Source organism: Apodemus sylvaticus, chromosome 11 (genome assembly GCF_947179515.1).
Source record: "Apodemus sylvaticus chromosome 11, mApoSyl1.1, whole genome shotgun sequence".
Taxonomy (NCBI): Eukaryota; Metazoa; Chordata; class Mammalia; order Rodentia; family Muridae; genus Apodemus; species Apodemus sylvaticus.
Window position 1 is genome coordinate 20060453 of NC_067482.1, and position 14151 is coordinate 20074603.

Sequence of the window (14151 nt, forward strand, 5' to 3'; positions counted from 1 at the left end):
TCCAACTGGCTAGACCCCATTTTCTGAACCTAACACTCATTCACTTTCCATACAGTCAATGATCTGACTAAGTATGTAACTGTTTACTGTGGTTTGAGACATTGGTGGACTCTGTCTGCACAGTTAATCTTTAGCCACTGAATTGATTGGTAAGGGTATTCTCAGGCATCTATCTCTAAGAGCCCAGACATGGGGTTGAATTTTAAATCTTCAAATAGAATGTAGATTTCAGTGGTTCCTATGATCTCCTCAGACATTGTAAACATGAGTAGTCAGGGAGAAAGTAGCAGTTGCTGCAAGAAAAGAAATGACATTAATGCTTGCAAACTTGCGTTAGATGTCCTAGTAAATTCTGCACATGGTTCATTTTAATTCCACACCAAGGGGATGACAAAAACAAACAAACAAACAAAAATCCAAGAGTTCACAACTGAACAATGGGTTTAGAGAGGAGAAATAAATCTCTAATTATTCAGCAATAAGAGCTGGCTAAGATTGTGGTTCCTGAACCTTTGGGTGCAAATGACATCTGACCCAATGTCAGGATCCACTTCAGGGGCATTCCCTTTTTTAAGATGTAGATGCAAGATATCATGTCCCACAAGGTCACTGTGAGTTTTCAAGTTATGCTAGTGTAAAATATGTGAAACACATGATAGTAGAAGAAATTTTAACTGATCTGCAGTGATCCTAAGATTTTTACTTTGTGTGTGTGTGTGTGTGTGTGTGTGTTGTACACACGTACTTGTGTACAATTAAAGGCCAGCCATTGAAGTTCTCCATTTATTATTTCTCTCATCTCAAGAGCTATTGTAAACATATACTTAATAGGACAACACACACACACACACATGGCATATATATATAAGGCATGATGCCACCACAATTACCTTATGGTAATAAAATTCATGTATTTAGGGAATTGCCATAAATTAATTGGCTTCTTGCTCTTTACTTATAACTTAAATTATCTAATCTGTAATATTTTAAAATAATGCTTATTTGTGTTAGATTTAGGGAGAGAGAGAGAGAAAGGGAGAAAAGGAGGGAAAAAAGGAAGAAACATAGCCCCCAATTTTTCCATCAATACATAGGATTGGCAGGGAGTACCCAGAGAAGATATATAGACATGTCTTTTCCTCCATACAGAACAGGGAAGTGTGCCCCTACTGGTACATTAAATAGGTTCCATGGAAAAACTGCACTAAGAAAGAATCTATATGCCTTGGCTCTTCCCAGCGACAAAGTTAATGATTAAAACCTCCATATTCCCCAGAGGTGGCTATTTGCCTTGATGATGATATTACTGTCTCTTTTTGGGGACAAGGCTGACTGTCCCTTGCTTCTGGGCAGAGATTAATAATTGATGAGTTTCTAGTTCAGATCGTTTGTAAAGGCAACTGACAACTGTGCTCCTGCCCTTTGGTGGTGGTTGCAGGTGAGAGGCGGTGGTGCAGAACTCCCAGGCCAAAGAATGCAGAGGGTGCTGGTCCTCCTGCTGGTCTTAGCCTCTGGACATGCTCTAGAGAGAGGTAAGGTTCCTCTTTTCACTAAGAACTATTACTAGTTTAATTTTCCAGTGCTTCTTTAAAACTCGAAGAGGGCGTAACTAACCAAAGAAATGGTGGATGTTTTAAAAGACAGAATAAAAGAGGAACAAAGTGGGATTGATCTGAGCTCAGTTGTGCTATGTAGCATTGGAAAGGAACGTTCCCCACACCTAACAAATAAGTAGCTCACAAAAGATAGAGGCACGTGTAGTGGCGTGGTGAGTGTCTACAACCTCAGAACATAGGAGATAGAAGCAGAAGGACCAGGAGTTCAAGGTTTCCTAAGGAACTAGATGCAGAGGGAGTTCAAGGCCAGTCTGGGCTGCCTGAGACTGTCTCAAAACAAACAAAATGCTTCTGAAAGAAAGTAGGGTTATACAAGCATTCAATTATCTCTCTCACATTGCATAAATAGGATCTATAATGCAACTAGAGCCTCTGATATATAACTAGGCATCTTTCCCCCCAAATGTTTACCCTCCTTGGCAACATCATGATGTCCGTGGTGCAAGAAGCCAGCAGAGAGAGCTCTTCGACCCTCCTTAGGGGATCTTACTCTTCAGCATTCGGAAGGAATTAGAGTCTTTTAAAATACCTCTCTCACACGAAATAAGAAATTTTAGCAACCATGAAATTAAACAATAAACAAGGTAATGGAGGTGGTTTCCTGTGGAAATCACCCTTACAATGGAACATTCGCCTTGCTGGTGTTTTGAGGTTTCTGACAGTGCTAGCAGATTATAGAACATGTGTAACTTCATAAATTCTGCAGCTGGGAAACTTTCCAGAGGTGTTTCCATTGATTTTTTTTTTCCAGATGATCTCTAAACCCTAGTTTAACCCTTTATTGTATAGTTGTGGGTGTTATTTTATAAATTTCCCTTTGAATAATTTTTGAATCCAGATTGTTTTTTTTGAGGCTTACAAGGGCATCTGCACACACTCTGAATTGTCAAACTAGAATGTTCATTTAGTATTCTTCCTTAACAGCCTCACACAAAACATCCGTGTATATTCATAGTACTAACACATTTAACCAGCATACATGCCTCCCTGGGAATTATCACTTACTAATGATGGCACAAGTAAATCCAGTCTTGACTTTATTTTTATTTTATGTGCACTGATGTTTTGCCTGCATGTATGCCCGTGTGTATTCCCACGCCACATCCAGTAGAACTGGAGTTACAGACAGTTGTGAGCTGCCATGTGGGTGGCAGGAATTAACCATCTTCCTCTGAAAGAGCAGAGAGTGCTCTTAACCTCTGAGCCATTTCTCTAGTCCCCGCATGCATTCACATTTTTATGTGAATTATTTTGTTATTCAAATTATGTTAAATTCATTTTCAGTCATCCACAGATGCTTAAGTCAGCTATAAGTCCCGAGTGTAAGTCAGCTATAAGTCCTGAGTGAAGACTACCAAATCTTAGAAAAATAGATACAAGTGAATAAATGAATTGTGTGTGAGCAATGGTGCCTCAGGAAGCCGTGAAAGCATCTTTGTAACAGTTTCTGGGGATACATAAAACCTTGAAAAATGCTACTGAAGCAAGTTCAGACTGAGTCTCCAAAACCAAAAACTCAGCGTGTGTGCTAAGTTTGGGAATGTGCTGACTCAGCAGGCAGCCCCTAGGTCAGCCTCAAAATTACAGAGATAATGGCAGTCTCTCACCTTTATTTCACATTCTCAGCAGCCATAGTCCCAAGGGAAACCAATGAAGAGAGAGGGAGAGGGAGATGGGGAGGGAAGGGGGAGGAGCAAGGGGAGGGAGAGGAGCAGGGTGGGGTGGGGGAGGGAGAAGGGGCAGGGAGAGAGGCAGGGGGACAGGGAGGAGAGGGATCAAATCTGTTCCCTCAAGTCGTATAGCCCATGTCCTGTAGATCAGATGAGACCCAGAGCTATGTGAAACACATTTACAAAGTATTTGTCAGGACATGCTTCCTCTGTAGTTCCCTATTCTACCACATCAGCTGGAGCCATGCTGTGATCTGAGGGAAGCTGAGCATGCCCCCTGCTGGTGGGAAGTGGCAGAGCACCGACTGAGAGAATGTGCTGGCTCTCAGTTCAGAATAGCCACAAGAGGGGGTAAAGGGTTAAGATGAGCGAGGAGGATTGGGGTGGTGGTGCTTTTTTATGTCTGTGACATTCTGGGAGACCTAACAGCTTCCTAAAACACTATTTCAATCACTGTGTGCTCAAGACATACATTGTAAACTGTTCCCATGGCCCAGCATATTTAAGAAACTAGCCATTTGTTACTGATTAGCGGTTTACCATCAATGTTTCCACTGTCTCAAGGCTCTGATAAGTCCCCAAGAAACCCTATTTAAATCGGTTTTTTAAAGACACTTGGCCTTTCCTGAGTGCTGGTAATCTGGAGCTGTCTTTTGAACTGGGTCTAGTTTCCAGACTGGACCTAACCTGCTGTGCCACCACACAATGCTCTGCCTCAGATGCCCTGTCCTTTTCTGTTAGAGGGCAGTTGGGAACTAGGTGTGTTTTGGAGAGGCAGTTCTTGCTGCCTGATCTATGTTCTTTCCCAAGAACTGAAACAGAGCCATCACTAAGCTGCAGCTGACCTCCCCAGGTTCCCTTCCCACAACAAAGTAAGAAGAATCATTGACACAGCTTTACAGTTACTAAAGATGCGATTGTCAATAAGAAATAAACTCCTATAGACTATTAAACTGGTTTACATCCATGTGTCTATTAAGTATAACACCAAACTGGAGAGGAAGAAAAAAAATATGGTAAAGCTACATTTTTCTCTTCTTCATCTCCTTTACAAAACCACTCCAAACAAGTTCTCAAGTCAGAAAAGTAGCTACTGTTGTCATCAAAAGAAACATTAGCCTCCTTGCAAACCAATAGCAATGTCATGGCTACAAGGCACAATGCCAGGAATACAGTCACCATTATGTGTGTTGTATAAGAATAAACATGCACACCCTTTAAAAGAACATGAGTTTAACGTATGTAGGAGGAAGAAGACAGAGGTCTCTCAATGTAAAACATGGGCTTTCCCCCCAACACCTGTTTTTGTCTAATATCTACAGACTCCATTCTCCTTTTCAATCCACTCTGCTCCAGCCCCAGTGGCCTCTGCCACCCCATGATGTATGTCTCTGCATCACAGAACTCATTACCAACTCTTCCATCTCCTTGGAACCCTGATCCCACAGATACCCAGATGGCTAAGACAGGGTTCAGTTGTCTGGTCAATGCCAACATAAAATGAAGGTTTCCAACCAACCTCAACCAGCACTGATGACTCCTAACTCCAATCCACTCACCCTTGATTCATCTTTCTTCTCACCATGCCCTACCTCACCTTCTCTCCAGCATTTGTTTGTTTTGACAAATGCATCATATAATTATCAACGTGAAATAGAGAACTTGGTTTTAGTCCCCATTGCAATTCTCTAGTGCTTAGTGACTGGCAGTATGTGTCCAAGGAAATTTTTGGATACTGCCACAGAATCTGGGGACTCACCTCAAATGGGGTTTTGATTATTATAGGAAAATTGAGAGCCAGATTTGATGGGTCATGCTGTAATCACAGAATTTCTGCACTACAACTGGAGGGTTATGACAGTAGCAAAATCGCATATGCCAACGTGGAATTTATTTAGAACAGTGATTCTCCACCTGTGGGTTGCAACCCCTCTGGGGGCTACAACCCGGATATCTTGCATATCAGATACTTAACAATTCATAGCAGTAGCAAAATTATAGTTATGAAGTAGCAGCAAAATAAATTTATGACTGGGGTTCACCACACTATGAGGAACTATATTAAAGGGTTGCAGCCTTAGAAACGTTGAGAACCACTCAACTCAGATACTTGAAAAGCTTCTAGAAACTATATGAAAAAAACATAACAGGTATTAGAAGCCTTCTCAATACCATAAGCACTAGGGAAATGTAAGTCAAAACCACAATATATCACCTCACATTTATTAGAGTGCCAATTATTAAAAAAAAGAAAGACAGTGTAGGAATGCAGAGAAAAAGGAACTGGCACACAGCATTTGTAAGGATATATCTTACAGCAGCCATCATGGGAAACAGTGTACTCATTCCTAAAAGAATTAAAAATACAATTATTATACTATATTGCCCAGCAATACTACTGGGTAGATAATTGATGTCACCATATTAAAGGATTCTTGGAATTTTTATGTTCATGGCTGCAACATTATTCACAAGAATTAAGAAATTAAAGTTGAACTGGAGAGATGGCTCAGAGGTTAAGAGCACTGACTGCTCTTCTAGATGACCTGGGTTCAATTCCCAGAACCCACGTGGTGACTCATGACCATCTGTATCTCCAGTGCTAGCTGATCCAATACCATCTTCTGGCCTTCTCAGGTACTAGGCATGAAGAGGGTACACATACACATACTCACACGTACACTTAAAAGAAGATAAATAAAGGTAAAATACTTTTCACATGTTCCTATTTCATTTGTTCATTGTTGGCTTTTTGTTGCCTGTTCATTTGAAGGTATAAAAAAATTTATCATTCAAACCAATCTTCTGCAATTGCGTGTGATTGTTTTTCTTTGAGCTCTTTTCTGGAGTGTTTAAAGAGATCGTGTGTCTCTACTCCACTAAAGAAGATCCCCACCACTTGTTATTTATGTCACCTCCTTCAACAAGTACAATAACGTTCCAGTCTCGATTGGATAATTTCTTAGATTTTCACAGTGAATGATTAATAAATTGTCCCTGTAAAAAACACATGTGCAGTGTGTTTTACATAAGTTTACATATGATGTTTTCCAATTAATATCTTTCATACGAAATGGAAGTTTGCTAAAACATAGTTATCACTGATCTCCCTGGTGAGCTCATGTGTCGACACCCAGTGTTATTTCAAGCCCTCGCCTCTGTTGAGACAAGGAGAGTCCCCTGACAGCTTCAGCCAGCACTTCGCCCTTTCTGTTTTCTTGCTCCAAACCCTGTAAGTTTGTTTTTTTTTTTTTAAAAGAAAAGTTGGGGTTGAATATGAAAAGTTAGAGTGAACTTTTGAAGACATTATAATCATAACTAGAACTTCAAGAAGGCATTTTAGCTATGAATCTTTTAATATAAAGAGAATAGTGTCAAAATCTAAGTATTTCTCTAACTGATAGAAACAGCAGTAGCAAAAAGTTACGCTAATTAGCAAATATAATTTTCTCTAAGAACATCTCACATACAAAGGTGAGAAAGGATATAGATATGGCATTTAAGAGTACTCAGTGTTTTGGTAAAGGAACAGAGTGTGTTTCCCAGAACTCATATCAGGCAGCTCACAACCACTCGTAACTTAGGCTCCAGTGGGTCTGACATCCTCTTTCAGTAGTATTCAATGGGCACCGACAAACATATGTACACATACACACACACACACACACACACACACACACATCATTGTCATCTTTCTTGCCAATTTTTAAAAATCCTTTTAAAAGATGAAGTTTTATCCATGCTGCAGACACAGAGAGGCATAGTTAACAGTGGGGTGAGTTATGATAAACTACACATTTCACCATGTTCTATAGAGATTACAGGACATGCTATGCATTAAATATTTACTTCAGTGTTACCCAAATTGTTGGTACTCACACATTAGCTATAATCATGATGTTAATTATCTTTGAGTTAAACATTCATAATGTAAAAATTTAAATGTTAAGAAATTTAGGCATCACGAAAACAGAAAACAGGAATAGAGCACCTTGAGAGAGCCTAGAGCATCTGTAGAAATATCGACTCAAGTCATTGTTATTCCAGACTCATTCAATGCTCGTGGCAAAATAGCTTTCCTAAAGGGACAAAATCAGGAGTTAGTGAAGGTCATTACAGCAGCAAAAGAATCAAAGCATCTTTCTTTGTAGGCTTTGTACCAAGACCAAGAGGAAGTCCTTGGCTCTTCTTACCACAATGAACCTCATGTAAGGGAGGGGCTGGACTTGCTTTGGTCTCCATTGAGTCTCACATTCACTGTGAAGTCCACATACGGCAGAGAGAACATGTCACAGAACATATCTAAATGTGTGAATATACCCAGTTTGTTGGAAGAGCTTGTGATGTGCACAAAGCAATACGATTTCCCCAAAATAAGTACAACTCATTTTTAAAAGTCCAGAGTTTGATTTAGATTACCAGAATATTTCACAATTCAGATTAAATTGGACATGGTGTTTGTAAAAAGTGCTAATGAAATTTGTAAACATTTAGCACAAAGAGGTCACTTGGTGTGAACATGGTTTCACAACAGTCACTAGCTTCATGCCAGTAATTTCTGTTACCACATCGAAGTCAACATGACACATTAAAGGACAAAATATAATATTTATAATTCACTTGAGGCATAAATTTAACTAGTTTTAAATAAGCTTAGTCTAAAAATGATTAGGGGACTGGAGAGAGGGCTCAGAGTTTAATAGTTCCGTACTGCTCTTACAGGGGATTTAAGTTCCATCCCTAGCATCCACTTCTGGCTGTGAGGTAGAGCACACAATTGCCTTGAAGCTTCTGGCAACCTATGTGCATGCAGTACATAAACACACACACACACACACACACACACATGTGCACATGCACACACATACACGCAAAGTCATACAATAATAAAACAAATCTAATTTCTGAAAAAAAATGTTCCATTGGTATGAGAAATAAATCCGTAATGATTATAAGTTAATTTACTGGGTTTTGTACAGAGAAAAGGATTAACATATCTAACTATCAAAACTAGATACTGTCTTCTATATAAATTAATAAGTTAATTTTATCAAAAATACATCCAAGGCCATATATCTGAATGGTCACAGTAACACCTTCCTCTGTGGTCTATCTCTATATGCTTTGTACATAATCTATTGTATATACTCTATTATACTTTATACCTTAATGTTACGCCAGTGCTGCCCTTTGAGGCTTCATTTGTGACCTCTCCTGTCCAAGGCTAATCACTCCAGCAAAGACCATTCCAAAATGGCTTCAATTCTCTCACAGTCTTACTTACCACTTTTCTCTCAGCAGTGTGCTCCCTAGCTAAAGCAGTACAATTCCTGTGAGATACACAACATGCCTGTGCAAACAAGTATATGCTTTGCTCAAAACTACTGGATGAGCTAATATGCACGCTTACATACATGAGCATTCTCGTGCATGCAGCATTCCTGTAACATGCAAGATGAAGCTCTACATGCATAGTAAAAAATGAGAATCCTGAAACTTGAAAAGCTAAAAATGAAATATTTCTCAAAATATTCATCAATAGAATCCCACTTTCATATAGAATTCACTCCTCTCATTACTGGATGTCACAATAAAAGTGCCAAGACAAACAAGAATAGCATGATATAAAGAACAATCACTTGGTGTGCATTAAAAGGAAAAAATATTCTTTTGTAAAAATGTTCTTTAAACAGAGCTATTTTGTGACTTTTTAATATTAGGGATTCAGGGTAAAGTTTTCAAATTTACAATTTGCACATGGGGCAAATTCCTTATCTCTGGGAAGAGATCATAAAGATCATAAGGATGGTCTTGTGCTTAATACGGGACTTTGAATATACAAGATTATTCAAAACCATTGCAATATTTACAGTGACTACACAGACTTGTTTCTCCAAAATGCCCTCCTCTCAGTGCTACCTGAGCCATGTTAGAATAAAGTGTTCAGAGTGGTTAGATTACACTGCCACACCCACCAGCCTCCCTCCCTAGTTTGTTTTAACCGTGACATAAAACAGCTGTGTTGATGTCTGAAAGTATAGCTCTTCCCCACACGAGGACAGTTCTGCAGTATTTTGTTTGTTTGCTTGTTTGTTTGTTTTGTTTTTTGGATTTGGTTTTTTCGAGACAGGGCTTCTCTGTATAGCACTGGCTGTCCTGGAACTCACTCTGTAGACCAGGCTGGCCTCAAACTCAGAAATCTGCCTGTCTCTGCCTCCCAGAGTGTTGGGATTACAGGCGTGAGATGTGCCACCACTGCCCGGCCTGCAGTATATTCTTTCAGACCCACCAACTGCTTATGACTGATAATCCATGGGCACGGTCAACCTTGTTTTAACATTTCTGATCTGTCACAACATCCAACTTTCAGACAGTGGACTGCTGTGCAGGTCCTCAGCCAGAGCAGAGGCTGCACGCTGGGACCTGCTGCATTCCACTGACCAATGGCTTTACCTTCCCACTCCATTGTCCCCATTTTTAGGATTTAATATCAAACAGAAACATATGGGTTCACATATATTGTAAGCGAAATTTTGATAGATGTGACTTTGTGCCTCATTATGAAATAGCTTGACTGTGGAGCTGAAGGGCTGTGTTGAAAAATCCCCTTTCCCAAAGAAGAAGGTTTTAACATCTCTCGCCTCCAACCTTTCTTACTCCTTTGATCTATTTTGCATTGTTCATCTGGAAAATGCACAGTGCAACAGTTAATATGGATTGTTTTCATTAAAAGTTTATTAATATTAAAAATAATTTAAAACATGAACACACATATACTCCCCAAACTTATATCCATCCATCACCAATGCCATTTCAACCAAACACACATATACACACACACACACACACACACAAATAAATAAATAAATAAATAAATAAACAAAAACCACAAACATTTCCTCCCAAGCACCTCCAGTCTAACCAGAACATTGACTGCTTTAGAAAAGAGGCCATCTTTAAGATGAGTTCTTACGATAACCTCTAAGATGATTTCCCTTGTACTTTAAACCAAATAGCTAAATCACTAAAGACTTCTTAGAACAGAGTCAAGGCCACTTCTATACTTGTTAACAACTATTCAAAGCTGGCGTATCAAGGGTGCTGAGAAATTTCCTGGACTTATTTTCATAAATGTTGAGTCACAGAAGGACACACAGGCTTTCAGGAGTCTGTCTTCAGACGCGTGGGACGTATGTGTAGAGAGCCTGACGTATGTGTAGAGAGCCTTACGTTCAGGGAGGAGCTCATTTTCAAACACACTAAACAGCCGTGCCTCATGAGTCTGACTCCTGCTGCTTCTGGCCTTTAGACCAGGCCTCTCTTTGCTCTCTTCATTCCCAAATAAACAAACATGTCCTCCTGTCCTTGTGAACCCAGAAGATCAATGCCCTTGCAGGCACGGGGCATCTACTTGCATTTAAACTCAGGCCAGAAGTTCATTGATGTGGAAGCTGCTTTCCCAGTCAGGACAGTGATAGGGAAAATGAACCTCTTGCTCCTTTTCTCGCCAGTGGCCTTTTTTCCTTCCCCACTACCTAAGCTTCGTCTAGTATCTCTTAGACTGACACAGGAAAACCTTAACAAGAGAATGGGCAGCAGAGAGCCTTGACCATTTGCAGAGATGTTTTGAGCCAATGTTTCTTTTTCTTTTGTTTTCTTTGTTGTTGTTGTTGCTGCTGCTGCTGTTGTTTTTCCTTTAAGATAGGATCTCACTATTGGTCCCAAGTGGACTGGAACTCTAAGTGGACCAGGCAGTCTTTGAACTCACAGAGATACACTTGCTTCTGTCTGGAGTGCTAGAGAGGCTTCACCCAGCAGCTGATAGAAATAGATGCAGCTACCCACAGCCAAACATTAGGCAGAGCTTGGAGAAACATGCAGAAGAAGTGGGAGGAAGGATTGTAGGAGCCCCAGGGGTCAAAAACACCTCAAGAAAACCCACGGAAACAACTGACTTGGACTCATGGGGCTCACAGAGACTGAACTGACAATTAGGGAGCCTGCAGGGGACTGAGCAATGTCCTCTGCATGTAATATTATGTATGCATATATTGCATATATGTATATGTTATATATGCACATATGTATATATACACACATTTATGTATATATAATATAATATATATATAATGAAATATTCATTAAAAGAAAAAGGTGATTATTTTTTATATCTGCTTTCTAGGCCGAGACTATGAGAAGGATAAAGTTTGTAATGAACTGGCCATACTGGGGAAAGATGACTTCAGATCTTTGTAAGTTGCAATATCTGTGAAGTTCTCTTGGGGACATGACCTTAGACAAACAGAGCACAAGCTAACTTCCCTGCTGTCTAGAATGCAGAAACGGGCACTGACATGACAGAAGACTGTTGGGTTGCTGTGGACCGACAGGTCAAGCAGGTAGAGTTCAGCCAGAGATGCCAGCTGATCTATGGTTACCATGGTCTAAGAAACTGTCATGGATAAATTGAATGATTGACACTGTAATAGAGAACAAAAACAGGTTTCTTCGGAAAATTAGAACTGACCATTTTAGGACTCTGGAACACACAAGCAAAGGCCTACAGAATCTGTTCTTTGGAGAAAGTTCCAAACAGACTCCAGGCTGCTTTGATGGGAACTATAAATCCAGTTTTTACTATTAGTTAGGGTTTCTATTGCTTTAAGAATGACTACAATCACAGCAACTCTTAAAAAAAAAACATTTAATTTGGTCTGGCTTACAGATTCAGAGGTTTAGTCCATTATCATCATAGCAGGAAACACAGCAGCAAACAGGCAGACAGGGTGCTGGCGGAGGAGCTGAGAGTTCTACATCAAGATCAGCAGCAGCTTGAGCCTGAGACCTCAAAGGCCACCCCACAGTGACACACCTCCTCCACCAAAGCCACACCCACTCCAACAAGGCCACACCTCTCTATGGGCTTATGGGCTGGGGGATATTTTCTCTCCAGCCACCACAACTCACAACTGTATACAAGATAATTTTTCACAGAACAAATGCTTTACCTATAACCTCATATTCTCACCTTTAGACAAAGTTAATGTATAAAATATTCTATTTAAAAGTTGAATAGATATCCTATCAAAATACCAAAAAATGATCATGCTTTTTCTCCCTCAGATCACTAATCCTATACAGCAGGAAGTTTCCCAGCGGCACATTTGAACAGGTCAGCCAGCTTGTGAAGGAAGTTGTGTCCTTGACCGAGGAGTGCTGTGCCGAGGGGGCCGACCCCAACTGCTATGACACCAGGGTAAGTGTGTGTGTGTGTGTGTGTGTGTGTGTGTGTGTGTCCCCTCATCTCTACTGTGGACCAGGGAAGACTTTATGTCACATATTCAGGGCCTTCTAGACACCAAGCCACCTACTCCCAGCTGCAAGGAAAAATAAAGACTATTATTTTTAGCACTCACATTTATTGTAGTATTATGTTCCTTTTACTCCATGTCACCACAAGTTTCAAGAGAAAAATACCTGGGATAAGGTAACTTAATGACTTACTAAATAAGCGCTGACAATGAGGAATGGGTGTTGGGTTTAAATCCAGGTTGGACTCTAAAAAACTTGTAAAGTTATACTCATAGATTGGTACCTAGCACAATTGTCATCAGAGAGGCCTCACCCAGCAGCTGATAGAAAGAGATGCAGAGACACACAGCCAAACATCAGACAGAGCTTGGAGAAACCTGCATTAGAGGGGTTGTGGGAGCCAGAGGGGTAAAGAACACCACAAGAAACCCACAGAATAACTGACTTGGGCTCATTGGGGCTCACAGGGGCGGAACTGCCAATCAGGGAGCCTGCATGGGACTGAGCATGTCCTCTGCATGGACATTATAGTTGTGTAGCTTGGTCTTCTTGTGGGAATTGTGACAGTGTGAGTGGGGGCTATCTTTGACTCTTTTGTCTGCTTTTGGGATTCTTTTCCTCCTTATCCCACCTTAATATCAGCGAAAGTGCATAGTCATATTATAACCTGATATGCCAGGTTTGGTTGATATTCCTGGGAAGCCTGCCCTTTTCTGAAGAGAAAGAAAGAGGAGTATACTAGGATTGGGGGGGGGGGAAGAGGGGAAGGGAAAACTGTACTCGTAATGTAATATATGAGAGAATGGATGAATAAATAAATACACAAAATTTAAATCACTTCAAATTTGAACCTCATAAATACAAACTCATGAACCTCTTAAAATAATTTTAACATATGTTATGTAGTCTAAAATGCTGCTTACATCTTTATTACTATCATAGGGTTATGACTAATGGCCACTAAACATTGACCTCCAACCATTTAGGTCACTTAAATATTGCTATGCACATAGTTTGTGTGTGTGTGTGTGTTTCTAGGTATAAAGAAAAACCATATATGTGTGCATGTATGTGTTTGTATGTGCTTTCTCTCCTATAGCATTTATTTAGAAATTAATTAAAGAAGAAGATTAGAAATCATTGTCCAGACAGTAAGTGATAAAGATGGAAATAAGTAGACAAAGCTTTCTTAATGAGGTAGATCATCAGCACATATACAAACAGGTCGATCTGCTTGAAAGGCCTCCACAGAAAGATCTATTATAACACTATTGTTATAATAGATTCTGTGTGGTGACCGTCCTTACCTATTGGCTGGTGCATGTGCTCACCTTTAGTCTCTCTTTCACATCATGTCTTTCACCACCAACTTCATCAGTACTCACGGTTTCAAAGTCACTCTTCACCACATCAGACTGACATGTTCATTTGGGGATAATTGAAAACAGGAAAACCCGGAGTAGTTTCTAGGGAAATGCTGGTTGAAAAGAGAGGTGATCTTCAAAGGAAACCTAATTCTTAATCTCTGAGTCATGGAAGGTAGGTAGCATGAG

The 14151-nt window shown here is 40.1% G+C and overlaps 1 protein-coding gene across 1 annotated transcript in view; it reads left to right on the forward strand.

Annotated features, from left to right (window-relative positions):
* The first annotated feature begins 1426 nt into the window (after positions 1-1426).
* The window catches only part of Gc (GC vitamin D binding protein), a 33219-nt gene continuing 20494 nt past the window's right edge, over positions 1427-14151 (forward strand). Inside the window, exons 1-3 of the mRNA XM_052198775.1 lie at positions 1427-1532; positions 11469-11538; positions 12410-12542. Coding sequence (XP_052054735.1) covers positions 1475-1532; positions 11469-11538; positions 12410-12542 — 261 coding nt within the window. The 5' untranslated portion in view covers positions 1427-1474. The remainder of the gene's footprint in view (positions 1533-11468; positions 11539-12409; positions 12543-14151) is intronic.